The sequence below is a fragment of the Mixia osmundae genome, assembly GCF_000708205.1.
Source record: "Mixia osmundae IAM 14324 unplaced genomic scaffold scaffold_1, whole genome shotgun sequence".
NCBI classification, from domain to species: Eukaryota; Fungi; Basidiomycota; class Mixiomycetes; order Mixiales; family Mixiaceae; genus Mixia; species Mixia osmundae.
Genome location: NW_014575563.1, coordinates 1557929 through 1583584, shown reverse-complemented (window position 1 = coordinate 1583584; position 25656 = coordinate 1557929). Strand labels below are relative to the sequence as shown.

General features: G+C 55.9%; 11 protein-coding genes across 11 annotated transcripts; 5 read left to right on the top strand and 6 right to left on the bottom strand.

Moving 5' to 3' along the window:
* Positions 1-27: 27 nt before the first annotated feature.
* L969DRAFT_69758 (uncharacterized protein) lies at positions 28-1515 on the top strand (the record flags this gene model as incomplete). Its single annotated transcript, XM_014715691.1, has 6 exons — positions 28-567; positions 629-794; positions 845-958; positions 1014-1129; positions 1186-1250; positions 1291-1515. Exons 1-6 carry the CDS (start codon positions 438-440, stop codon positions 1513-1515), a joined length of 816 nt encoding a protein of 271 aa, XP_014571177.1. The 5' UTR covers positions 28-437.
* L969DRAFT_43455 (uncharacterized protein) lies at positions 156-385 on the bottom strand (the record flags this gene model as incomplete). The annotated part of the gene is made up of 2 exons (XM_014715692.1): positions 156-285; positions 333-385. The coding sequence occupies 2 exons, from the start codon at positions 383-385 to the stop codon at positions 156-158; spliced, it is 183 nt and encodes a 60-aa protein (XP_014571178.1).
* On the bottom strand, positions 1480-4291 carry L969DRAFT_160004 (uncharacterized protein). Its single transcript, XM_014715690.1, has 3 exons — positions 2090-4291; positions 1976-2039; positions 1480-1928 (listed from the first exon to the last, which is right to left on the bottom strand). Exons 1-3 carry the CDS (start codon positions 3821-3823, stop codon positions 1606-1608), a joined length of 2121 nt encoding a protein of 706 aa, XP_014571176.1. The 5' UTR covers positions 3824-4291; the 3' UTR covers positions 1480-1605.
* Positions 4103-6007, top strand: L969DRAFT_84454 (uncharacterized protein). Its single transcript, XM_014715689.1, has 9 exons — positions 4103-4241; positions 4303-4516; positions 4568-4767; positions 4827-4898; positions 4946-5028; positions 5084-5205; positions 5262-5386; positions 5443-5893; positions 5937-6007. Exons 1-9 carry the CDS (start codon positions 4215-4217, stop codon positions 5942-5944), a joined length of 1302 nt encoding a protein of 433 aa, XP_014571175.1. The 5' UTR covers positions 4103-4214; the 3' UTR covers positions 5945-6007.
* Positions 5739-7937, bottom strand: L969DRAFT_607360 (uncharacterized protein; the record flags this gene model as incomplete). Its single annotated transcript, XM_014715688.1, has 6 exons — positions 5739-6645; positions 6704-6918; positions 6966-7200; positions 7250-7325; positions 7376-7587; positions 7640-7937. 6 exons carry the CDS (start codon positions 7935-7937, stop codon positions 6068-6070), a joined length of 1614 nt encoding a protein of 537 aa, XP_014571174.1. The 3' UTR covers positions 5739-6067.
* A 685-nt stretch (positions 7938-8622) lies between these two features.
* Positions 8623-9860, top strand: L969DRAFT_84450 (uncharacterized protein; the record flags this gene model as incomplete). Its single annotated transcript, XM_014715687.1, has 2 exons — positions 8623-8632; positions 8683-9860. The coding sequence occupies 2 exons, from the start codon at positions 8623-8625 to the stop codon at positions 9777-9779; spliced, it is 1107 nt and encodes a 368-aa protein (XP_014571173.1). The 3' UTR covers positions 9780-9860.
* L969DRAFT_101031 (uncharacterized protein) lies at positions 9798-11240 on the bottom strand (the record flags this gene model as incomplete). Its single annotated transcript, XM_014715686.1, has 2 exons — positions 10505-11240; positions 9798-10451 (listed from the first exon to the last, which is right to left on the bottom strand). Exons 1-2 carry the CDS (start codon positions 10742-10744, stop codon positions 9798-9800), a joined length of 894 nt encoding a protein of 297 aa, XP_014571172.1. The 5' UTR covers positions 10745-11240.
* On the top strand, positions 10607-11599 carry L969DRAFT_159484 (uncharacterized protein). Its single transcript, XM_014715685.1, has one exon. The coding sequence runs from the start codon at positions 10831-10833 to the stop codon at positions 11395-11397; it is 567 nt and encodes a 188-aa protein (XP_014571171.1). The 5' UTR covers positions 10607-10830; the 3' UTR covers positions 11398-11599.
* An 88-nt stretch (positions 11600-11687) lies between these two features.
* L969DRAFT_84447 (uncharacterized protein) lies at positions 11688-13455 on the bottom strand. Its single transcript, XM_014715684.1, has 2 exons — positions 13404-13455; positions 11688-12822 (listed from the first exon to the last, which is right to left on the bottom strand). Exons 1-2 carry the CDS (start codon positions 13405-13407, stop codon positions 11861-11863), a joined length of 966 nt encoding a protein of 321 aa, XP_014571170.1. The 5' UTR covers positions 13408-13455; the 3' UTR covers positions 11688-11860.
* Positions 13456-14200: 745 nt separating this feature from the next.
* L969DRAFT_92007 (uncharacterized protein) lies at positions 14201-14628 on the top strand (the record flags this gene model as incomplete). Its single annotated transcript, XM_014715683.1, has 2 exons — positions 14201-14330; positions 14378-14628. 2 exons carry the CDS (start codon positions 14201-14203, stop codon positions 14626-14628), a joined length of 381 nt encoding a protein of 126 aa, XP_014571169.1.
* Positions 14629-14779: 151 nt separating this feature from the next.
* On the bottom strand, positions 14780-25647 carry L969DRAFT_42679 (uncharacterized protein; the record flags this gene model as incomplete). Its single annotated transcript, XM_014715682.1, has 25 exons — positions 14780-14888; positions 14944-15813; positions 15862-16416; positions 16463-17212; positions 17276-17301; positions 17358-17435; positions 17485-17561; positions 17600-17645; positions 17696-18100; positions 18153-18470; positions 18522-18685; positions 18737-18777; positions 18996-19437; positions 19490-19571; positions 19681-19717; positions 19783-20096; positions 20256-22020; positions 22070-22340; positions 22387-22764; positions 22814-24695; positions 24743-24765; positions 24916-24934; positions 24980-25012; positions 25321-25452; positions 25597-25647. The coding sequence occupies 25 exons, from the start codon at positions 25645-25647 to the stop codon at positions 14780-14782; spliced, it is 8868 nt and encodes a 2955-aa protein (XP_014571168.1).
* Between the last annotated feature and the right edge of the window lie 9 nt (positions 25648-25656).

Genomic DNA, 25656 nt, shown 5'->3' with positions numbered 1-25656 from the left:
CGCGACCGCGTTCTCCCCACTCACAAGGCTAGGGCACGCACGAGCGATTACCGAAACGCTGCAGAGGTCTAGGCGGATACGGGAGCCATACGAGGGCGAGTATCACTTCCAGCGCTCGGCCAGCTTCAGACGACGAGCAATCACCTGCGCAGGCGCTATTGCCGATTCACTTTTGCATCAAACAACAAAGGGCCTACTCGAACGACGCCCAGACGAGTCTCGCTTCGCACAGTCGTCCCTCCCAATCTCAAGCCAGCCTGGGACGTGTCATCTGACCGTCCGAGTCTAGTGAAGCTAGTATCACCCCTCTGCGCCCGCTCACAAACGCTCACGTACGAGTGTCACGTCGGTTCATCTTGGCGTGCCAATTTCTTTGGACTCCCATCTACGCTTGACAAGGCTCCAAACGCCGGACGGACAACAAGGCTCGGGACAGCATGTCGGGTGCCGCCTTTCTGAGAGAGTACAAACTCGTCGTCGTCGGCGGAGGAGGTGTAGGCAAAAGCGCATTGACAATCCAATTTATACAGTCTCACTTTGTCGACGAATATGATCCCACGATAGAAGGTCAGCATAGCTTTCTCTGCGCGCAATCCACACAGAGCCTGAAGTCATTGGGGGCGGACAGACTCTTATAGGAAACAGTGCGTGATAGACGAGGAAGTCGCGTTGCTCGACGTGCTCGATACGGCAGGGCAAGAGGAATACTCTGCCATGCGCGAGCAGTATATGCGGACTGGCGAAGGCTTCCTGCTAGTCTATTCTATTACGAGCAGGAACTCTTTCGAGGAGATGTACGTGGACCTGACGTCGTCTTGCGCGCAGACTAACGCGCCGACCGCAGTGCCACGTTTCACCAGCAGATCCTGCGTGTAAAGGACAAAGATACCTTTCCAGTCATCGTCGTCGCCAACAAATGTGACTTGGAATACGAGCGACAAGTGGGCGGCCATGGCAAGTCGACTCGGTCCGTCTCTGATGCGGAACTGATACGACTCTCTTGCAGAGGGCAGGGACCTGTCGAAGCATTTCGGCTGCCGATTCATCGAGACATCTGCCAAGCAACGCATAAATGTCGACGAAGCTTTCAGCGACCTTGTACGGGAGATCAGGAAGTACAACAAAGCGAGTACAATTTTGCTCAATCTTGCTGAATATACTGACATGCCTGGCAGGATCAGCAAGCGGGCAGACCAGGCGCGGGTGGTGCGCAGTCGATGGGCCAGATGAAGGTATCTGGCGGCAAAAAGGTTGACGACGAAGATGCGGGATGCTGCAGGGGTTGCATAGTGCTATGATACCCATCTCCCCTGCGAGAAGCAAGAGAGCTCGTCCGTTCCCATGTTGTCGCATTCGCACGCCTTCGTCACCCTCGCACCTCGGACTAAGTCAAGCTCAACTCCCCCAAGAAACCCGCATGCGCCCTGTACCAATGTGCCAGTGACAACCTCGCTGCATTATTCCCTTCTGGCTTCTCCAAGCCAGCAAAGCTCGCGGTGTCTCGACGAGGCATAATCAAAAAGTCATCTCACCAAGCCGGGCTCCCTCACGAAGGCATCTAGAAGTCTGTAACGTTACGATTGTAGCAGTTATTCTAACCGGTTCTCAGTCCAGCCGTGTGACAACCAAGACGTAGGTTGCTACCCTGCTGTGCGCGAAGAGTGGCGTGCCGTGCAACATGCAGCTCTTGAGTGGCTGTTTCGTCCGCAGACTTGCGAGTGGCGACCAACGTAGGCCGGCACGTACCGCGAAAGTGGTGCAGTGAGCGATGGCATATTCAATGCGATTGCGCAGCTTGCTGGTTTCGTCTGCCCTTGCCTTGTCGGTGCTTAGACCCGTCAGGACGAGCTGTCGCCCATCGGCGTCGCTCTGCAGAAGCTTGAGCAGATCGACGCCAAGCAACTGACTCTTGCTCTTCGTGGACATATCTGTCCCTGTTGTGAGCTGATCGTAAGGAAATAGCTATAGAGCTTACCGAGTAGACGTAGCAAGCTGTCAGAGGTGTAGCAGATCTTGCGATTCGAATCGAAGAGCATAAGCTGTTGGTCTAGTCAGCTTTACACGGGCAGGAGCCCCGTGAAGGGCGCACATTATCATAACATGACAATGGCATATGATCCGTCGCCTTTAGTGAGGAAGCTCTGCTCCTAGCAGGTGTACCGGGCAGATGGATCGTTTCGCATAAGTTCCGAAAGATCGTATTGAACGTCTGCGAGGGCTTTCGACGGGGCCGCAAAGTAATCGATTCGTCCATCTCGATGCTCTCGGGAACGTCACTCCGCTCTGATCTGTGACGACTTCGGGTCGGTATAGTCGTAGGAAAATAAGCAAATGCTGGCGAGGACATAGCGCTTCGGCAATCTATGCCTTCGTCCGAGAAAGCTCCCGATTTTTGACCCGACAGGTGCTTGAGCATACTGGGCGAGACCGCACTGGCTTGCGAGTGAAGAGCAGCTCTGCTGACGCTGTCGTACGGCCGCGACACTTCAGCAAGCGATTTGAGGTCGTCAGATTGTAGCAATATTTGGGTTACGTCGATGTGACCGGCGAGGTACAGATCAACCTTGCCGCTGACATATGACAAAGGCAAGATAATAAGCATGTTGATGAAGGCCTGTCCGTCCTTTCTGTAGTTGCCGAGCAGCTCGATCGCTGCTTCCTGTTTCGCGAATTGACGCTTGATGCCTTCGATAGCGTCATTCGAAGTAGCTAGAGTCTCAAGGAAAAGACAGTCGCGGCCCAAGACCCCTTCTAGAGAGTAGCAAGAAAGGTCTTCGAATTCGCGCGAGCAAGCGAGAATACTGGGCTCGTTCGCCATGGTAGCCAAAGTCCAAGATGTGGCGAGACCTGACATCTGACACCGATCGAGTGAGGGCTGAGCAAGTCCTACTGAGCATTTCCGAAGGAGCTGTCGCTTGACGTATGCTTGAAATGGCTTGTAAAGCAAGTCCGTCAGCTGGCCTTGCAGTTGATCGCTGGCGACCAGGAGACTACGTAGGTCATCATGTGCCTTGACGAAAGCATCGCTTCCCAGACCGATGTCGTCACAAGATCCTCCGTGGCTGCGGAGGTAGAGATCGTCGATTGCTCGTGCGCTCTGTTGCACAGTATGTTGCAGGGCATGCAGTAGCTGGCAATCATGGAGCGCATCAAGCGCCCTTTCGTGCTTGCTCTCGTGCTGATCTTGCAGATACGTCCGAAAAGAGTGCAGAGCGACCGCGTCTTTGATAAACTCGCAGAAAGTGTCCTCGCTCAGTATTTTGTGGAGCTTGTGCTCCCTGTTTTGACAGGCTGTCACTGAGTCCGGCAAGGGAGACCTTGTTTGCATGTCGCCATTCGGCAGCGAGTCTACGCGATTAGGGATGACGCGTGGATGAGGTCTCGACCATTTTGATTGTAGCACGTCAGATGCCTCCAACTCGATGCCGAGCCCTATCGGGAATTCGCATGTGTGCGGTGTCAGTGGACGAGGCGTATCAGAGTCGTCGTCGCTGACGAAGGACGAGCCAGGCGAAGAGGGACAGGCGGGAGATCCGAGCGAAGGCGGCGTATCATCTAATCTCTCGACAGAGCTCGCCCAAGCGATGAGATGAACGTCAGGCTTCATATGCTTCATTCGTTGTCCATTAGCAAAGACCTTGGTGATACTGACTGCGGATTGGAACGAGGGCGACGATGCAGCCGAATCGACTTTGATGAGGTTGTGAGTCTGATCCGAGCCAGCGGATTTTGATCGCAGCATCTGCGCGGCATGCGGCAAATCTTGTTCCCATGATTCGCGGGAGTGGCCCAAAACTGCACTGAGCTTCTGCACATTGACCATACTTTCCTCTGCTCGAGGAGATGTCTGCGTGTGCGATAGCTATCAAGCTACGACGGCGAGCATACAGTCGAGGACCGTGCGCGATCAATTGCCACTAGTGCTTGGTCAGATGTCGAGCGTGGTTGCGACCATGAGCCAGGACGTCTGAGAAGCGCAGAGTGGGAACACAGCCAGTCTTCGCAAGACTGTGGGAGGCAGAGAAGGGAGACATTGCGGGGTAGGGACCGCTTGCGAACTCGATTGTCGACTCGTCGCGCGATTTGACATTGGCGCGTTCCAGCCAGCCAGGCACCTTTGAGCGTTGCGAGCCGTGACGTGCGCGGGTCAGAAGCGCTCGTGGAGCTCTGCTGAGCTCGTCCCCGCTTCTTCGGATCCACGAACCCCAATCGAGATGCTCGGCATGAAGGAGCGCAAGAATGTGAGCTCGATGAGAGCACATCACTCTCGAACAGCTGACCGAGTCATTCATCCGCCTGTAGCGCAACATCAAAGGGCTTCAGATCTCCCAAGATGCAGCCAAGCCAGGCACGATCATCGGACCCGCCACAGGCAGACTACGTGCAGACTCTAGCGCAGCCAATGGGAGCCCTCGCGCGTCTACGAGTAGTGGTAGCTACGCTTCCGTCTCCGACTGCGACTGCCGCTCATCGGGTCCCTCGACCTCAGACAATCAATCGCTCGCCAGCAGATCGAGTGCGGCAGACTCTTTTGCATCCTCCTCCACCTCACTGTCGCGTCTGCCAGGCTCAAGTAGCAGCAATGAGAGCAAAGGTACCTACACGGATCAGCTCAGCGAGCAGCTCGCGACGCTCGAGATTGGACTCGAAGTCAAGCTTGACATGAAGCCAGAGGATATTGTCATCATCTCTGAGCTTGGCGCGGGCAACGGAGGCACAGTCAGCAAAGCTCGTCACTTGCCAACTGGCCTCCAGATGGCACGCAAGGCACGTCAACGCACTCTGCCTAAGACATACATCTGATGCAATGAGCCGGGGGCGTGCAGGTCGTCCACATTGATGCCAAGCCATCTGTTCGCAAGCAAATCCTTCGCGAATTGCAGATTCTTCACGACTGCGTGCGTCTGCTTGCCATCAGTGACTGCGGTGCTCATATGCTGCACAGAACTCGCCCTACATTGTGTCCTTCTATGGAGCATATCTTGCCGAGCCGACGATCTGCTTGTGCATGGAGTTCATGGACAAAGGGCCAGTTGGATGACGTTGCACATGCTTGCCCGTGCTCAATCAATACAGCGCGCAGATCCCTCGACAGCATCTACAAGAAAATCGGTCCAATTTCACCCGATGTGCTCGGTAAGATCGCGTTCGCCGTCGTTACCGGCCTCTTCTATCTGTACGATGCGCACCGTATCATTCACCGAGGTCAGTCGTTCTCTTGAAGGATTACCTGTTTGCTTATGGTACGGCGATCGTCACAGATGTCAAACCTTCCAACGTACTCGTCAATTCGGCTGGCCAAGTCAAGATCTGCGATTTTGGCGTCTCCGGCGAACTCATCAACTCCATTGCCGACACTTTTGTGGGCACTTCAACGTACATGTCGGTCAGTCCTGCATGTCTGAGAACCTGTACAGGCGCTTATGCATACGGTGGAGGCAGCCGGAAAGAATACAGGGAGCGCCATACTCTGTCCGTAGTGACACTTGGTCGCTCGGCATCACCCTCATCGAGCTCGCACTGGGTCGTTTCCCCTTTGCGCCGGATGCAGACGACTCTGACGGCGAAAACGACGACGATCAGACACTGTCGCCTGTCCATCCGAGCGGCAAAGATTCTTTCATCGCAGAAGAAGCCGAACGACGCAAGCAGTCGAGACCGCCTAGGAGATCCGCAGACGCAGGCACGCAGCGTCCTGGCGGTATGGCCGGCCCTCGAGGTCACGGCATGAGTATCCTCGAGTTGCTACAGCACGTCGTCAATGAGCCCGCGCCAACGCTGCCTGCTGGCAAATTCCCTCGCGAGATCGAGAGCTTCATTGGCGCATGTCTCGAGAAAGTCGTCGAGAAGCGTCCGACTCCCAAGCAACTTCTTGTGAGTCCCATAACGTCCTTTTCTGCGAGATTGCCAAATTGGGCGACGCAGAAACATCGCTGGCTCGTGAAAGCAAGCACAGCAGAAGTCGATCTCAGAGGATGGGCCGAGACAATCTAGACCGCAACTCGTAAAGCCGCACCGCATCGTACGACCAATGTCTCCTGTCTGTTGTACATGTACTCGCAACGCATCATGCATTTGCTCCTACATCTATCGAGCGGCGCAAGACTGCGACGCCTTCGCAATGGTACGTCTGGGGGAACAGATCTGCCCCTCGGATGCTTGCGATGCTGTATCGCTGCTCGCTCTTATTGACCAAGTAGCCGATATCGCGAGCTTGCGTGTGCACGTTACAACTGACGTACACAATCACTGCAGGGTCGAAAGCGAGTAATTGCTCGAGGAAGGCGTCGTCACAGCCTGCACGAGGCGGATCGATCAAAACGGTCGTGGCGTCCTTGGCGTACGATTTGAGCAGATCGCCTTCGAAGATAGCTTCCGCTTTACCTGCCAAGAAGGTCGCATTGCTGATTCCGTTAAGTTGGGCATTGTGACGAGCATACTTGACAGAATCCGACGAGATCTCGACGCCTGCTACGGCTTCAAAGTGATGCGCCAACGCCAGACCGAATAAGCCGGAGCCGCAATAGGCGTCGATCAAATAGCGAAGCTTTACACCACTCTCACCGGACGTGAGGGTTGTCAGCTGCTCGCCAACATAGTTGACCAGGGAGTCAAGGATGCCGTTATTGTTTTGAAAAAAGCTACCTGATGAGAGGACCAATCAGTCAGCGCATGGCGAGGCTGACAGGCGTGATCGACTTGCCGGCATTGAATTCAAAATCTTTACCCGCGATGCGCTCTCGGACGAGATGATGGGAATCAGTCACGCATACCGGTGCGTCTTTTGCCTCTTCTTGACTCGTCTCGATCTCGCCCACCTCGGTCTTGCTTGTGCCAGCTGCTCCAGCTGCTCGTGTACGTGGTGGTAACGAATGTCGCAACAGCATCGTCGCTCCCCGCTTATATGTCGTGGCTTTGCTGGAGTATCATTCAGAGGAGAGGTGCACAAATGGTCTGAAGCTCACGCTAGGACTTTCGCTCGCTCTGCTGTGTATGCCTTGTTGATGGTATCGGTTGCTATCGGACATTCTTCGATATCGATCAGGCGACGACGACCAGCAGTATTGAAACCGATGGGTAGCTTCTCTTTGTGCGTCGGGGCGTAAGCCTCCCAGTGCGGCGTGAGCTTAGTACGGTACTTGTATTGCTCCGGTGAGGGTAACGTCGCTTGTATCGTTGGTATCAGTTCGCTCGACAGCTCTGTTGCTCGGGTCACTCGCATTACAGAAACCCTTCACGAGAGTCTTACTCGAAAAGTGTCTGAAGGCACGTTCGACGACAAGCCGCTTGTGGTCAAGCTGGGCGGTATAGTCCATCATTTGATACTGCTTCAGCGCGTCAATTGCTATTGATGCGACCGCTACTTCCAACTAACCTGACAGCCGTTGCATTGTGTGAAATACTTGCACTTGATGCGAGACTCGTCGCGACCGTTGGTGCCGCGGTTGGGCGTGATGACCTCGACGAGATCTGCGTAGGAATGCAAGCGAGCATGCCGAACGACTTTGGCACGTATGCGCTCTCCTGGCAAGCAAAAGGGCGCAGCGACGACCCACTCGCCCTCCTGAGTCACGCCCAGTCCTTCTCCTACCTCACCTCATCAGACGAGACGAGCATAGCCAGAGTGCATGCGGCGAACCATGTGAGCTGAGCTCGATAATGTCAAGCTCAATCTCCTGAAATTGCGTGAACCGGTGCGAACCGTTCAGGTCTTTGCCGGCCGTAGTGAGCGTTACGACCTTGTCTGCGCCTAGCAATTCGATGACATGGTACAGTGTCGCTTCCTCTGAGCCGCCCGGCTTGACTTTGTCCTGCTTCTTGTTGGCTTTTTTGTTGCGTTTGCTCTGCTGACCATTGCTCGGTCTTGCTCGCACTGCTGGGGTATCTAGCTTCGGTCGCTTGGCAAGAGGAGGGGCAGCATCCGCTAAGTTTGACATCCTACCAATTCGGGAGGCTATGCGGATCAGGAAAGTGCTGCCACGGAGCAGCATGCATTCATGATCATGATGGTCATGATGTTGCGATCGCGTGTGCCTGCGCTTTGTCGATCAAAGGCAGCAACCCAGCGCAAGCAGATCCCCTTTCCTGGCCATCCTGTAGATCCCAAGAGCCCACAATGCCACGAGAGCTTGTTTGCTTCCTCGCCAGCGCAGCAAGACACAGTAGCGTAAAAAAGACCACACTGCTCGACCGTTCAGGATGTCAGGCACTGGCTCACTCGACATGCCGTTGCCCAGCAGGGCCAGCTTCGACATGCCTGCCTTTGAAGCATCGCAGAAACAGCGCCTATATGCGCCCTGCGCCAAAGCTGCTCTATCGGCCCCTAGTTCGCTTTCCCTGGCGCTAACATCCGCTTTCACGTCAGGCAACTCACACATAACAGAGCCTCGAAGCCGCACATCGAGTCTCGAGAACGGCAGCTATACCTTGGCAGACGATGCTTGTGAGGCTGTGCCATCCCGCAGCTCAAGTAGGAGCTTATCGTGTGCAGCGTATTGGCCGAACGGACACGCGGTCATCGATCTGACGGTACCTTTGCTCAGTTGGCGCGATAGCTGGACATGGAGCAAAAAAAGCGACAGACGAATCAACTTTCGGGAAACTGCCAGACAAATGCGGAGGATGTGCCAAGGTGTGCTGGCCTCGTGCAAGCGACGATCGAACTCGCTGATCCTCGTGTAGGCGTGATCGTCTGCCAGAATCCAGATTGCAGTATCACCTCTCTCAAGCCATCAAAGATCATACGATGTCCAGGCTGTGATCGGGGCCTCAGCAAGTCTACATGCAGCGCCTCCAGCACGCTCATTTCAGATTCGTCAGGCTGGATCGTCAGATTTCGACACAGCGGCATTCACGAGCACGAGCGACCGCCTGCGGCTGCACCCACTGAGCTCTATACGTTCCGAGCAAGCGACTTTGTTCGCGAAGAGGAGCCCCTCGCTGAAGAACCATTCCAGCCGCAGAGAAAGCGCAAGGCAACAGATGCCTCGTGGCCCGTCAACACTTCCGCAAGTCCGTCCAGCGCTTCATCGTCGTCAAAGTCATCCAGAGCTTCAGGATTTCCAATGTCGTCGAGGTCGTTCCCTGATGGCTCCCTCTCGCCCGAGTGCAACACGCTGCATGTACGACCGCAGCGCGAGCGTTCGACGAGTTCGCAGACGACTGCCTCGCAATCTGCCCGCTACCGCGCCCACAGCCCATCACCGCTCATGGACATTTCGCCGCCTTTCAGCGGCACTGGCGATCCTTTCGCATTTGACGCGATTCCATACATCTCAACGCCGACGACCGCTTCGCTTGCAACGCCAGCAAGCACATTATTCAGTCCCTTCAACGGATCGAGTCGCAGTTTCGGCACGCCCTCGACTTCGTTCGATGCTGCTTGGGCACAGTCGCTCGACAAAACGAGTGCCTCAGCCGCAGCTGCTAGTTCGGAAGCAGATACTAGCGTGCTGGCACAATTCCTCGAATCACTCAGTACAGGCCAATGTCGTACGCCCGTCAGCGGTGCAGATTGGCTGCGACCTTTCGATCAAGCCCTGCCGCGACGACCGGCTAGCGCTCCCCGGCTGGAGTCGCCAAGAGGGGACACCTTTCCGTCGTCCGTGCACCTCGATAAACGTGACAGCGTGCAAGTCAAATTCGACAAACAGCACATCTTGCTGGAAGAGAAGCGCAGATTGGAAGCGATGCGCAGGGAGACCAGAGAGTATCTTAACTCGATCGACCGTCGACTTGACTGTCTCGAGCGTGATATGATGCAGATAGAGATCACATAGATTATTCTGTTGTGCGCGTTACGCTAACTTGTTCTTGCCCTGACTCGCTTTTGTACTGAGATACCACGCCGTCCTCATGGCAAACAGTCCGATGACGAGTGTGACATTGCCATGAATGAGGCTGTTCCATTCCGTCGGCCTCCTAGCAGCAGGACCGAGATCGTAAAGCGTAAGCAATATGTGTACCCAGTCAAAGACTGCTAAGATGGCAAAATAGGGCGTCAACAGGTCAAAGAGGAGATGCTCTGTCGCAAGCTTGGCTTTGCCAGAGTTGGCAGCTTTGGAGCGCAGTGAAATGATGAGCATACGCAGGAAAATAGCGCTCATGCAGGCTAGGATGCCAAAGCAGCTCGCGAGCTGATGGATGAGCATGAAGGTCGCACTCGTGATTGCAGCGGCATCCGATCGAGTGCCATGTTGGATCTTGCCGATCAAGCCCTCTGAGGTAGACTCGAGCAGCGACAGGAGATGTGCCGGAATGAGTTCAGTGTGGTACTGGACGGGCAGGACGACCGCATAGAGCAAGCCGAGGACCGTCAAGAGCGGCTCGACATAGATGAAGAAGATGTAGAACGGCGTGCTGATTGCATCAAAGTCTGCCATCGCCTTGCTACTCAGCCTACAACTGCAGGTCGCTTGGGCTATGGCGCTATGACGCGGTTTGTCAAAACGCTAGAAATACACGTGCGAATGGATGCCAGCGATTCGGATACACTGGCACTGACCCAAATGGCTCGGCAAAAATGTTCGCCTGCGCTGTCGAGAAGCACGGGTGGCGGGTCGATCGGCGGTCCGACAGGCGAATTGACGGTCAAGGTCATGCATACAAAGCCGGCTCTCGCTAGCCAGCCATGTCCATACTGCTCGCGACCATTGTGGACTTCATGATCATTCGCATGCTGCCCCATCATGGCAATCGCATCCGCATGGACATTCGCATGCGCATGCATGAGCCTGGTAAACATGATGCATATGCGTGCGCGCCCACTCGGAAGGCTTGTTGATCAGAGAAAAAACACGCTTCATTTCGTTCGAGAATTGGGAGCAGCTTATGATCACGAGGAGATTTGCACTCGTCGCGTCTGGTGACATTATAAAAGCCAGGCGCCGCGCTCAATCTTCACTTCTCGCAGGACTTGGCAACAAACCTGGCAAACCTCTCAGCACCAGCATGGCTGCGCTTCTGCCTCATCGCGCTGGGGGACCCGTACTCCGGGCATCCATCTTTCGTATGCTATGGTGCGTACGACTTCGACCACGAGCTTGGCGACTACTCTCAGCACCAGCATGGCTGCGCTTCTGCCTCATCGCGCTGGGGGACCCGTACTCCGGGCATCCATCTTTCGTATGCTATGGTNCGTATNTNACAGTCNAACTCGGGCGACCAGCGCGATACCTGCACGTGCTTTCGACTGCTCGCCGTCCTCTTGTCCAACTCGTCTTCCTCACTTTGGTCCTGCTGCTCACTTGCACTCTACAGTCTTTGATCGAGCTGCTGTCCAGCCTAGCGGTCGATGACCTCGTAGCCAAGGGCTGGCGGGCTAGCCTTGCAGACATGCATACTTATGTTTTTTATATTTTGCCTTTGCTGAAGCTCTATGCGACCATGTTGCAATAAGAGATCAGGATAGCGATCGTGTATTGACTGTCGCCTCTGCCTGTCACTAAGTCCGTCAAAGCTTGCAGCTTAGCTTGGGCCCAGCTCGAGCTCGATACTCGACATCTGAAAGCTAACTTGAAATTGATGACAGCAGAGGGTGCTTATGCGTCTTCCTCATCTTCAGTGCAGTCTACTACGTTTGCAAGGAAGCCATCGAGCACGTCCTTCTGCTGCATGATCCGCTAGAAGCTCAGGCAGACACGGGACACGGCTCGGCTCATGGCACGATGGGTCACGGAGAGTCTCTCGTCACCAGTCCGGGAGCAAATCTCACGCCATTTGGGTGGATTGCCATCCACCGAACAGCCTTGCATCCTGCTGAGTACTCTCGTGTCTGCAGGCCAGCTCTACCGACTACATTGCTGATCTGCTCATTCGCTACTTGCCTCGCCTCGGCCATCAGACTCGGCAACATGATTGCTCAATGGACATGCGCCTGCTCGATTAGATCTCCAACTCGGGCGCGCGTGATGTTCTGTAGCTCGCGAGAGTCGTTGCCAGGGCTCGCCGCCATAACTCGTATGCGTTTCTTGAGCGAGTTGGGCTCTGCATCCGATGTGTGAGTGAGCAGAATGACAGTCTGGCGGCGCGTCGATGGGAGCAGGTGCCAAGGGGCTGATCGAACGACAGCCAGAAGCGCGCGAGATGGAACAAAGATGCTGATCTTCTGACAGTGATCAAATTCTCGGGTACTGTCGATTGCCTCCAAGATCATTCGTAGACCATCGACGAGGCTGAGGTCATAGTTCTGATGTGACACATAGCAGATACCGAAATGGTCCTTGTCGTTGTTTTGGCGTGCACGTTGGAAGCCGATGGCTATCTTCAGCAACGCCCCGAGCTCGACGATTTCAAGGCAGACGATGAGCTCATTCGGCCTTTGCGATTCGAGATACGGGGGCATGGCGAATACACCCGGGAAACGGCCGGCTTCATGGACGCGTAAAGCAATCTGTGCAAAGCCCATGGGACAAACGAGGTCTCTGGGAATCGCTCGAGCAGCCAGTCTCGTGAGCGTGTCCGTTGGCTGTGATCGTCGGCGCATGTCGTCCAGAAGCCCAGTAAGCTGTTGATTGGCGCGCACTCTGATGTCACCCGAAGCCGAGGCAGGTCTGGGCATTGTCGTTTCGACTGGCAGTCGAGGGCTGACTCCCTGCGCAGGTGCGGTCGCACTATGTCTGCGTGCACGATCGCGCAAGAACATCCCAGTCGGAATTGGCGCCGGAGCTGCGGCGGTTGCCATGACTGAAGTTGAGCTGATACCCGAAGGTGATGTCTCGCGCGGCGTTGTAAACGATGTGGCGCTCGCCACAGCGCTGAGAGCACTGTCGTAAGGAACGACGTTTGCTCGGTCCTGATTCTCTGCGCCTCTGTTGCCGGCACCCAACAGAGCACTTGCGAGGCGAGTCAAAAGCCCAACCTCTGCCACGAGGTCTATCAGCAGATGGTCGAAAGCAGTGACTATACGACTTGCCTTGCTCTTTGATACGGCTGCTCAGATCCGCAGTCATGACGAAATCTTCGATCTCTTGAGCTGTCGCATCGGACAGCCAACGGCGAATGATGATTCGGTCCGCTTGCTGAGCCGTGGTTGTGGCGGTGACGAGCGCGGTAGCTGGTAGAGTTGTCATTCCAGCAGATTGTCACAACTCTACCAGCTACCGCGCTCGTCACCGCCACAACCACGGCTCAGCAAGCGGACCGAATCATCATTCGCCGTTGGCTGTCCGATGCGACAGCTCAAGAGATCGAAGATTTCGTCATGACTGCGGATCTGAGCAGCCGTATCAAAGANCAAGGCAAGTCGNATAGTCACTGCTTTCGACCATCTGCTGATAGACCTCGTGGCAGAGGTTGGGCTTTTGACTCGCCTCGCAAGTGCTCTGTTGGGCGCCGGCAACAGAGGCGCAGCCATTGCCGAGCAGCTGATGACCAAACCTGGTCCTGTCAGCTGCATGAGCCACCCATGAATCGGAAGTGACATAACAAGCGTGGGACTGCACACACCTGGGCGGGGTTGAGGGAGGCGTTGCAGTAGATGAGCGTCGGTCAGTCATTGCGTGCGTATAGAGATGCGGTGACTGTCGCGACCCGTCCTGACCGAGAGACCCTCTTGCTGCGAGTGCGGAGGCGTGAGTGCAGCGATGCGATGAGAGGGTCTGATTGGATGAGCTGCTATCTCGCGACCCGGCTCTACCTGCACGCGTCGAGGACGGCAGCCGTCGATCGATAGCCTCCGAATGACCTCATCGTATCGATCTTCTGATCTGTAGCAATTGCAGCTTCTTCATGCAATGTGCAACGAGGGAGACATGAGATTTGCCTCGAAGGGGCTTTGCAGTTGCTCTTGCTGTATCGTTCTGTTTGCTCGACGAATGGCACCGATTTCGTTTTTGACATGCTGATCAGATACAGCAGTGTTTCTGAATACGATACACGAGACATGTGGTGATGGCAGCGGCATGCGCTCTACTTCGAGGACACGAGTGAGGCTTCTTGAGACTGCAGCTGCGCTGCATCGTGCGAGGTAGATGATGCAAGACGAGATTGTCGCGAAGAGACAGAGTTAGCTGTTGCCACATCAAGCCGCACACGAGATGATTGATGAGTCTATGAGCCTTGCAGTTCTGCGTCTTCGACGTATCGACTGAGCGACTCAGGCCTGAGGACCATTCGTACATCGGCGCGTCCGATTCTCGATTCGAATCGGGCTCGTTAGAGATTGCCTGGCAGGCTCGCTTTGCGGACACCTTTCCTGACCATGAATCAGCGGGATAGTGCCTTTGATGCAGCGCTAGCAGAAGAGATGGAAGTGCAGCGGGCATCTGTAGCGATGGAAGGTGGCATGCCGAGCTGTATGAAGCTCTTCGATCGCATGTTTAGCTGCCATTGTATGTCGATGGTGCATGCGCTGGCAGAGGTCTGACGCAGCGTGCAGCGGTACGAGCACAAGTCAAGGGCTACTACCGGCTTGGGGGCACGCCAGATTGCTCGTGGCACTATGAAAACTTCAAATTCTGTCTGTCTGTCAAAAGCTTACCCAAACCTGAGCGAGAAGAGGAATGGATAGCTAGGCGAGCGAGATGGTGGACCACTCGTCGACTCAATGGGAGCTCTGAAGACTTTTGGACCACTCGGCCCATTCAAGCGCACTTGCAAGAGCTGCGCGAGAGTTCTGCAGAGCAATGATAGACAGTTGACACCGCGTGTTAGTGGTACAGGCTTGGGGAGTGCGTAATGTTGTTGTAGTCGTCTTGCGTTGCTTTGCAAACTTTGCCAGACTATTCTTTGCGAGCTTGCGAGGGTTGCGAGGAGGGTTCTACAATCGGATGGGGAGCCTTCATTTTGCCTTGAGCTGGTTCGCAGTCTTGCGTACGGCGCTTGTCCTAAGATAGCTGATGTATTCCATCACAAAGCCGACTTGCTGAGGCGTCTCGATCGCTTTCATACTGTGCACACGCAGGAAGCTGAGCTTCTGAGCTCATGATCGGCGAATTGACTCACCTGCGACGTCGTCGGATGACATCGATGACTCTGGAGAGGATGCGTATGGTTGCGTCTTGCTCACTCTCGCCTGGCAAGAAGCCTTGCGTGCTGACAATGCCGAGCTTTAGCATCCAGCAACAAGCGACGAGACCTGCTCGTCCGACGCCGCCGCGACAGTGTGCCAGTACGCTGAAGCCCTGCAGCGAGTACTTTTGCAGGATATAAGCCAGACTCGTATCGAGCTCTTGCACCGAAGCAGGAGCAAAGCCTTCTGCCATGGGTAGTCTGATGACTTCCAGGTTCAGCTGTCCGGCCGCCGAGGCATACTCTGGCCAAGTATTGCCCAAGAATTCGAGCTCGACGTCGTCAAGGCAGCAGATCAGCGCTCGAGCGCCAGCCTGCTTGACGCGCTGCAGATCCTGAAAAAGATCCCGACAAATGGCCGACCGACCGCTCGGCTTTGTGCCTGCTGGCTCCGCCGTCAAGCGAACTTTCTTGCCGGGACAAGACGACAAAAGGAAGTTGCCAATCTTGCTCGTCTTCATCTTCATCGGGTCAGATACTACAGTAGGCGAGCTTCGTACGTCAGAAGTCGGTCGGCTGATCTGATCATTCGAATGAGAAGGCGTCATAGGTACCGATCTGAGCTTCGCGATGGCCAGAGCAGGCTCAGGACCGGTGATGTCCCACAAGTCTATGGACAACGGTAGACTAGTCTCGACAATGTAAGGTTGCATGACGGGTCGACCAGCTTGAGTACGCATCGCCTCAGCTAGCTTTTCGAACGATGTTGGCCGAGAAGCCGGTGGTGAGAGAGGCCTGTCCTGACAAATAAAGATGTGCTTTGACAGCAAATCTTGTGTCTCTGGCGGAATCAAAGGCGAAATGCTGCGCAAGTGCCATTAGCGCAGTGGAAACAACCGCTGCAGAACATACTTCATAGGATGCGTCAGGCTCGTCTTGACGGAAGACGGATGCACCGCCTTTACGGGCTGGTTTCTACCGCGCTGATGCACGTCTCGAGCAGACATTGTGGCGCTGTATGCATCGGTCGAGGATTGACTTGATGCGCTCGGCACCGCTGAGCCGGACGCATGCGGGCGCGAGGGCTGCACACTCGGCCAGAGAACGGAGGTGACAGCTTCAGATAACTTCGAAGTCAGGGACCAGGCGGCTACCGAAACAGGCGGCACGATATTCGTAGCAATGCTTGCTGCTGCTTTGCCAGGCAGAGAAGGATTGCCGAGCGATTGTGTTGCGGGCTCCTCTTCGTATAGCGTTCGACTAGCGTCGAGAGGAGGAGGTGTAGGTGCACTGCTCGCGAGCTCTCGTTGTACAGTCTCAATTTTGATAGCAGAAGAGACTGGTGCTGGTGCTGCAGGTAGTCTTTGCTGAATTTGCGAGCTCCTCATGGAATGCTGAACGGTAGTATTGCTTGCTTGAACAGAACGTTGAGCGACTTGACGTTTTGCGAGATTGTATGCAGACAGACTGCATACAATCAGCTGAGCGAATAAGCATCCGCAAAGATACGCACTGGTGCTGGCTCGCCATCTTGCAAAGCGCGATCTCTAGGGGACTCAGTCCTTCCATCCAGATCGTGCCGGCCTCGTGAGCACCATCGTGCTCCGGCAGATCTCGAATGCTAAGCGCGTCACGGGTGTCGGTTGGTATCAGCGCCGCATGGGCTATTTGACTCGCCGGAGCAGGAACCATGAACGCTGAATTGGCATTCGTGTCAAGCTGGGCGAGGGCAGATCTCGTTATTGGCACTTCTATGGCTTGCAAAGGTGTTAGATTGGTCGAACTGTCGTGTCGATGCGGCGTATGCGGCATTACCGTTTGATGAGCTGCTGTTTGTCCATCTGTTGACTCGGAGGAAGTCGCCAGGTTGCTCGACGGGTGCAGAACGGGTGAGACTGACGGGATTGACGATGTCGACGATGCAGTCGAATTGCTCCTCTCGAGTCTCGGCAGCAAGTCCGCGCTCAGAAGATTGCGCATATAAGGTGCTAAGGCAATGCCGGGCTGACTTGTGTTGTCCATGGTCGACTCAAAGGGTGCATCGGTGGCAATCCCGACGACTGGGTCAACAAAAGGGGCTGATTGGATGGATGGCAGGCTTTTCACCGGTGAACGAGGCGACGGACTAGAGAGCGAACACATGGGCAAGTCTGAGATGTCAGGCCTGCTCTCGTTGGCGTTGTCTGGCTGTGATGCGCATCTGAAGTCATCTCGAGGAGCATTCATCTTGCCCGGCGTCAGAGCGACGACAACCGGTTTTGCGCTGCCCCGATCGAGCTATGAGATCACTTTCGACCTTGTGTCGGCCACTCGAGATGCTTCTGACTAGCTAGCTGGGCTCATTGCCGGGACCTGCACCAAATTGAGCGATCGTTAGCTCAAAGACTGCTCGCTGTCTGCAAACCGACCTCTGCGCTCTGCGATGACCTGTCAACGTGGTATTCCAACGGCAGACGACCGCGAGCTGGAGGCAGCCTCTTAGACAGCTATGATACCGGCTGCATGGCGAGCATACACTCTCGCACCTTAGCTCACATTCGTCGACACGTTAATTTCAAAATCGTCGACGAGCGCGTCCTCAATGACGTGTTGCACCTCGCACCTCGAAGGCTCTGAGCAAAAGGCTACGATCAATAGGGCTTGTAGCTACGATCAGATCTTGAGCTCCGCTCCGGTCCTCCTGCGTTACTCGACGACTGTGGTACAGTCAGCGCATGTGCAAAGAGGAGACGACGCGAGTACGGACATCTCTGTCTGCGCTCGAGCTTGAGCCCGCGCGATTGCCGTACTGACCTCCAGTGGCAGGTTGCCCAGGCATGCCGGGCATCATACCGCCTTGATTCGGCATCGCTGAACCAGTCGGCATGCCACCCATCATCATCATCGGATTGAAGTTGGCCCAGCCCATTTGCTTAAAGAAGGCCGCCATAGCCACAGGGTCAAACTGGTTGGGCATCCCAGACGAGCCTAGCATCCCTGGCATTCCCGGCATGACTGGCATTGCTGGCATTGCGCCGTAAGCGGGACCGGATGCAGGTGGTCCCGGCCTCTGATTGTATCCGCCGCCACCGCCAAATTGATCATTGTTGTAGCTGCGACCGGCGGATTGCGCACCCGATTGTGGTCGAGCTATGGACCGCTTGACGTCGATCTATGCATGCCATTGGTCAGTCGGCAAGAGGAGTGAATACTATGCAACGCACATGAGATCCCAGAACCTCGTGCGGCACAGCGCGTAGAACGTCATCGTTGATGCTTGGGTCGACATACGTGACAAAGCCGTAGCCTCGATTGAGACCAGTGGTTCGATCGAACATGAGCACACAGGACTCCATTGGTCCGAACTTTGCAAAGTGATCGTAAAAGTGTTGTTGCGTCGCACCTTGCGGCACGCCGCGGACGAAGAGTTTGGTCTCTTCATTTGAATTCGGCACTGGATTGTTGGGTCGAGTCTCCGGCGGACGTACACCGGCAGAAGATCGAGGCGCGCCTGGTCGCGGAATGGCTCGCTTGGGATCAATCTGAACAGCGATCAGGCCATGCGCGATTCCATCTTACAGATCCCGACGAACGTTCTTGTTATCCAGCCAGTGGTCTTGCCTAAGTACCTCATCCACGGAAGCGGAGTTGTCAAAGGATAAGAAGGCAAAGCCTCTTGACCGGCCAGTATTGGGATCGCGCATAATCTGACTTTGCGTAACCTTGCCGAACCGCGCAAAGTAGCTCCACAATGCCTCTACAGTGTCTCTTAGATATGCACGCTGATACTCGCGAGCAATGTGCATACCGTCGGTAGTTTCCCAGTTCAAGCCGCCTATAAACATTTTGCTATTTCGCAAAGTGCATTAGCATCTATTTTCATGCAGCTTTGATGTGTCATGGGTCGAGTGGAGCTAGTCATGCCGGCGGATCATCGTCTGCGAGTGGTCTATATCGTGCAAGTCTATCGGAAAGGCAAGTCTGCGCTAATGTCGACAATGTCGCTAGAAAGCTAAGGTGACGCGCGGAAGACTAGAAAGACAGAAGCTAGCAAAGGCACGACTAACCCCTCTTCGAACTCTTGTGGATCAGTATGTCCTACGATTGGCGCGGAGCCGTACGCTCCAACCCCCGGACGATCGGTATGCTCAGCGTCCTGAGATCTAGAGGCCTGAAAAGCGGGGACAGGGATAGCTTGCTCGGGCGCGTCGTTTCTCGAGCCTTGGAAGAGCGGAAGAGCATCTGAGACGGGTTGATAGCCACCACGGCCAGAGGTAGGAACTTGAGGCGTGTCTGATGAGAAACTAGGGATCGCAGAAACCTTGGCGGGCATGTTATTGAAGGAAGCATAACTGGGCATGATACCGTAGGCATTCGCGTGTCCAGATGATGTGGATGTCACAGGTGTCGCTTCGGCTTGCTGAGCGGTTGCAGGCGCCTTTGAGCTAGACGGAGTCGGTTCCGCCTTGACTGGCGAGTTGGGCAATTCAGATCCATCATCGCCTCCATCTGATACATATCTTTAAGCACAAGGACGTCTTACATCCAGCTAGGGACGTACATAGATCACCGTAGAGATCTGGCTCCTCGTCTGCCATGGGATCTGCTGGTCGCTTGCTGTTGACGTTGCGGCGGGGCGTCGACTGGTCTAGTCGATTACTTGATTCCGTCAGGTGATTTACCGACTTGGCTGCGAGCTTGCGACGTGTCATCATAGCGGTGTGCGTTGTCCCGACAAGCTTCAACGCTCACGCACGCGAACATCAAAGTGGCAGCCATCCAGGTGTCCCTAGAACTGGTCCCGCCAGTCGGCGTGACGCTGCCGGCCGATATAACCGCTGCGAGCTCTATTACAACGCCAATAGAAGCCAATGGCCTGTCCTCTCTTCGTCAAGCACTGGAGCAAACGCGCGCAGAACTCGATAGAGTCCTGACAGTCTGGAAGGATGCATGCGGACCAGCAGAAAGAGCGAAGGAGACTGCGGCTCAGGCGGCGCACGAGAGACTAAAGGCAGAACGACGCCACGAACGCAAGAAAGCTGCCAGTCTGCTCGCTCCGGCCCAGCAGACACAGCCTGCCATGGACGAGGACGATGATGACGAGGATGAGGAAGCAGAATGATACCTCCGCCGACGCCTCGGTCTGGCAAGCCGGCGTCCGACTGGGACTACCAATTAGCCTGGGACTACCAATTAGCCTGAACAGACAGCAAAGTCAGCCACGGAACTTGCGTCACACACACACGCGCGCGTCTGGCAGGAGTCAAAGATGCAGTCCAATGTGTCGAATAAAGATGCTATGAGCTCCAGGCCATCAGTAGGCGCACACCATCTTGCTGGAATGCAAAATGGCGCGAGGCGACGCAAGCGTCCACGAAACCTCGGATGTCGAGAGAGCTGACGTCGCCAAACATGTTGGAATAGACTCGATGCAAGTCGCCTGCGAGCACGTATTGACCTGATTGACCTAGGATCTCGCCTAGACGGATGTAAGCTGCGTGGGCACGATCGACAATGTCATTGCGACCAGAGAGCTGCGGTGAGGCTTGAACCGGTCCTGCTGGGGCTGTCCACGGCGAAGGCGCGGACACTGGCGCAGATGGCGTTGGTGCTGAACCTCGCCAGATGCTGTCACTTGGACCCGGGGCAATACCATTCGGTCGACTTGCGCTGATGCCAGACGAGCCCCATGTTGAAGTCGGAGGGCCAAAGACGCCGGAGTAGAATGGCGCTGCTGCACTTGTGGCAGATGGCCCAGACCGCCTAGGAGATGCGAGCGGCTCTTCTAGGTCTTCTAGCAAGGCGCCTCCATTCAAGATCGGCGGAGGTGAGGCTGACCGCAAAATGGCCTCGCTATCGAGCAGGTCGAAAGCGATCCCATTCTCACTGCGCATTCGTTTCGACTCGCTACCACCGATGGCGCCAATGACTGGCTCATTGCTGACTTTGCGATTCACAGGCTGAGACCCGAGATTTAGCGCGGCGAGCTGTGAGGTGGTCTGGCTAAAGTATGGATGTGCTTGACTTGGTTGTTGCGGCACTTGCTCCGCATTCCTCGGCGGACCTGCTGGCCCACTGGCCAGGCCGAAGCTGTTCATTGCTTGCGTACTCGACGGAGGCATGCTGGTCATCGAGCTTGAGAACGCCCGGCTCGACGTGTGCGGCGAGATCGGATTGCCAGCTTGTATGCCCGGCGAAAGCATGTATGACGTCTGCGGTCCGGTTGGCGTACGGGCAGCTTGTGGCAGGCCGATAGGCTGATACAAACCTCCAGGAGGACCAGAGACTGCCGGCACCCTCTGCCCGAAATGCGCATCGTTACTAAGAGGCTGTCCAGGAGCACTCGGCATGCGCATCGCGCTATTTGAAAAGCCGGGTGGACCTGGCGTCCGGACAGTAGGCTGCGCCGTAGCTCGAGGCGGTGATGAAGAGGCAATAGCAGGCGGTACAATTGGGTTTGCAGCCTGACCGCTTGGCTTTGCCGCATTGGGCGCACGTCCCGGAACCGCCTTGGCAAGGCCAGGCACTGCCTTGGCAGCGGAGGGCGCGTTTGCTCGCGTGTTGGGAGGTGACTTTGGCTGCGCTGCAGTCGCTTTGGACGAAGTGCGACCCGCCGAAGCCTGCCCCCGAGCAGGAGTCTTCGTAGCCGCAGCAGCCGCGGCCGCAGCGGCAGCAGCAGCCTTTTGTGCAGACCGCTCGCGTTCTTCCTTCTCTTGAGCAAGCCGGGCAACCTCTTCGCGCTCCTTGCGCTCGGCTTCGAGCTTGGCTTTGCGTTCTGCATCCTCTCGAGCCTTCTTTTCGCGCTCCTCCTTTTCTTTGAGCTGCTTTGCTTCACGCTCGGCTTTGGCTTTGTCCTCTTTCTCGCGACGACGCTTGGCTTCTTCCTCGAGACGCTTTCGGCGCTCGTCCTCCTTGCGATTGGCTTCTGCCTCTTTTGCCTTGCGTTCGGCTTCGCGCTTCGCCCTTTGTTCTTCCGCACGTTTGCGCTCATCCTCCTGTCGCTTTCGCTCAGCAGCTTTGGCAGCTTCTGTTTCTGCCAGCTTCTCCGCATCGCGTCGCAGCTTCTCGTCTTCTTTCTGCTGCTTCTGCGCCCTGTTTGAAACTGTAAGACACAGCAGCCTACATCGGAAAGGCAACGCACTTCTTCTTGTCCTTCTTCTTCTGAGCATCTTTGGCTTTCTTGGCCTCTCGCTCAGCAGCAGCAGCATCCTCCTCTTCGAGCTCGCGCAGAAGCTGTTGTTGACGCTCTTGCGCGACCTTTTCGCGATACGCTTGCAGCACGCGTTGCTCGAACATTCGAGCGGCGAAGATCTGGAACATCCGACGTCCTTCTTCCATGCGCTGATCCTCAGTCATCGCACCGTCTTCGAGGTCTGTCGCTTCCTCTTCGTCGAGATCATCTTCATCCTCGTCTACAATCGGGTTCAGTTTGATACTAAAGCAATACCGCTGACGTACCGTCGTAGTCCTCCTCGTCTTCCTCGTCCTCATCCTCTTCTTCGTCATACTCGTCTTCCATATCGCCATCGAGCATAGCGCTGAAAGATTCGGCTGCGTCGCGCTCGCGCTGAATGCGCTTATCTGCTAGAGACTCCATCATCTCGAGGAACTTCTGGCCATCGTTCTTGAGGAGATCATCAGCTACGCTGAGTATTCCGCCTTCTTTGACCGTGAGACTATTGCCGAAGCCGAAAAGATCGCCGTGTGCTCCATCTTGGCCTGCTGTCCTTGCGGACCTCTTGGGAGGTGGTGTTAGAGGAGCTACCGATTTACGCTGGTTGGTACGCGCGACGGTCTGAGTCGGCGGCAGGGGTAGATCCTGCTCATCGTCGTACTCTACAGACAAAGTGAGCACGCGGTTGAAGCCTGCATGAAGCCAACGCACCGTCGTCGTCGTAGTCCTCCTCATCGTCCTCATCATCGTAATCCTCCTCGTCTTCCTCCTCGTCGTAGTCACAGGGATCAATAGCAGCGGTACCTTTGCCTCGGTTGGCTGTAGTGTTGGGCGTATCTGCATGAGTATGATGATGGTGATGATGATGATGTGGGCAAGACGGACTGTGAACGTGATCTGACGTCTTCCCTGTCGGCTTTCGCGCAGGCGGCACATAACCTTTGCTACCTCGAGAGCGCAGCGCAAGAGCATCCGCCTTTGGCTGCTGCTCGGCTGTTGGCGGCGGCCTGATCCTATCCAAATCAACACTGCCTGGAAAGGGTCCTGGACCAGGCGGTGGTGCTATCGTGCCGCCTGAAGACGCCCAACGTCTTTGATGATGTGCATATTGCTCGAGCTCTTCATAGTAGGCATCATAGAGAACTTCGAGTTCTTCCTCGATGGCTGTCCGCTTACGACCGCAGACTGCGCAAGTGCAGCCATGACGCTGTTGTTCCTTCATCTTGCGCAGCACCGCTTCTTTCTCCACCCTCACCAGCGATCGGCGCTCGAGTTCGCCGAGCCCGAGCCAAAAGTCGCGTATCTTCTCTCGCTCGCCGCCCGTTGCTGCGGCGATACTGGCTCCTGGCGCGCCGACTGCAGTCGACGTTGCTGTGCCGTTAGCAAGTCTTTGCTTCGTAGCCATGGTGTTATTGGCTGCAGGCTGTTTCGTGACTGCCGCTGGTGCCTTGACAGGCTGCCGAGGCGCTTCGAAGGATTGTGGTGTGGGTGCCGGGATGAGCCCAGTACCCTTACCTTTGCCCGTCGCGCGCGCGACTGGCGCAGCAGGCGCAGTGGGCACGACGGGTACAGCAGACTTTGCGGCAAGAGGTTGCGGTCGCCTACTTGCAGGTATGGGCTGCTGCACGGGAGCCGGCGGGGCAGGTATTGGCTCGAGCGACGGAAGAGCAGACTTGTTCTTCTTTTTCTTCTTCTTGCTCTTCTTACTAGCTTCTGTCGGGCCATTGCTCGGAGGTGCAATCGTCGGCTCGAGATCGTCTTCGGAGAAGTAGACGTCCTCCTCGTCATACTCCTCCTCATCCTCGCCCTCGAATATGCCTTCGCTTTCGTTGTCTGGATGCGCCTGTAACGGCAACGGCAGAGTGAAGGAGCCCAATGGGATCGTGGTCGTTGGCCCATTGACACCTTTGGCGCCCGCCGCAGGTCCATTCGGATTCGACCAGTGACCGCTTTGCACGACCTGAGCCAGCTGAGCGGCGGCTTGAGCCATTTGCTCTGGCGTCAGCGATAGTCCGGGATTGCCGTTTGCGCCTGTGCCTGCGGTAGCATTGCCACCTTGCTGGCCGCCCGATAAGCCTGCTGCGAGGGGTAAAGCTGACCGTATGAAAGATCTCAGGTGGGATGGCAAAGAGACCCAGTAGGCATCGTCAGTCTCGGTAACAGTGCCATTACTCGCACGCTCATTGCCACTGGCATTGCTGCCGGGAGGGAGATGTCCCGCCAAAGCAGCAGCCGCGGCGCTCTCTATCTGTCGATAGAGGTCATTCGCGGTAGCAAGCAGTTCCGCCTGGGTTTGTTGATGCTGGCCTTGTCCCACTGAGGCGGCCATAGCAGCAGCTGTTGCTGCCTGGCTATGGAAATTGTTCAGCTGGCCGCCCAGACCGTTGAGCAGTGCTAGATTAGCAGCAGACGTGAGATCCGACTTCGCGCCGCCGTTGAGCATGTGTGCGCCAGTCTCGTCTGTCATGTAGTCCGCCGATTCGTCATACTCCGTAGGATCTAGCTCGGCAGTGTTGCTCGCCTCGAGCGCATCTGACTTGGCGCCCGCGTTCTTCTTCTTGTTCTTCTTTGACTTCTTCTTGTTAGGTGCTGGCTCTGGCGGAGCTGGCCTGGGTGGCGCTGCAGCAGCTTGCGGCTGACCCCTTGGCGCCATCGTGTGCTAGCTGCGATGCGACAACACAAAGTCAGCGTGTGCTTTGGGCGCCATGTGGCAGGCTCCGGCTCAACGCGAAGCGTGACCACCTTGAACGAGCAGGACCAGCGGGCGCATCCGAAGGTGCACTGGCCGGACAAGTTGAGTGTCGAGCACTAACCTTGATGCTGCACAGACGGCTAGAGGGTCGAGCGGTAGGTTATCTTGGATCTCAATGCTATGACCGGATTGGCATGCCGCGAGCTGTATGCTGCGTCCTGCATGCCGAGCAAAGCAGGCATAAGCATATTTGCTTGCTGTACTCGCAGACGTCACAGCCATGAGGATCAAGGCTCAAGGGATGGGCAGCCGATCTTTGGCGGGCGCAGCGTTTCCTATCTCAATGTCGCCCGACCACATCACTCCGCGTGATCGCAAGCCAGCTGTGACCCGTCCCTGCCACTGTGCTATCGCTGACTACACGCAAGAGCTCGTCCGCAGGTGTCGTAGAGAGGCGAATGACCGAATCGGCTCTTGGTAGCTTGGCGGAAGAGAGGCAGTCGACCGAGGCGGGATGGCTACTTACCAAAGTCTGTGAAGGCGCTCTATTCGGAGTGGGTCGGACAATGCGCAGCTGAGTCGAGATGCTGCTCGCTCGTGCAACAGTGCTCCTAGCTAAGCTCGCTGCTAGGCCTTTGGCACTTTTCACTTGAATGGCCTTCGCGCGGCTCGCACGTCGGACGAAAGGCCGCGAGCTGCGAGCTATGCAAGGCCACCCCTCTATCGATTTTCGGGAACTGGCACGAGACGTTCCGGAGCTCCGAGCATAGTCCGTATAAGCTACACGATGCGCAATGCATACCTGATCGACCACACCCAGTCTGCACATTGATTCGCTCAGACGAGCCAGCATTGATTTTCA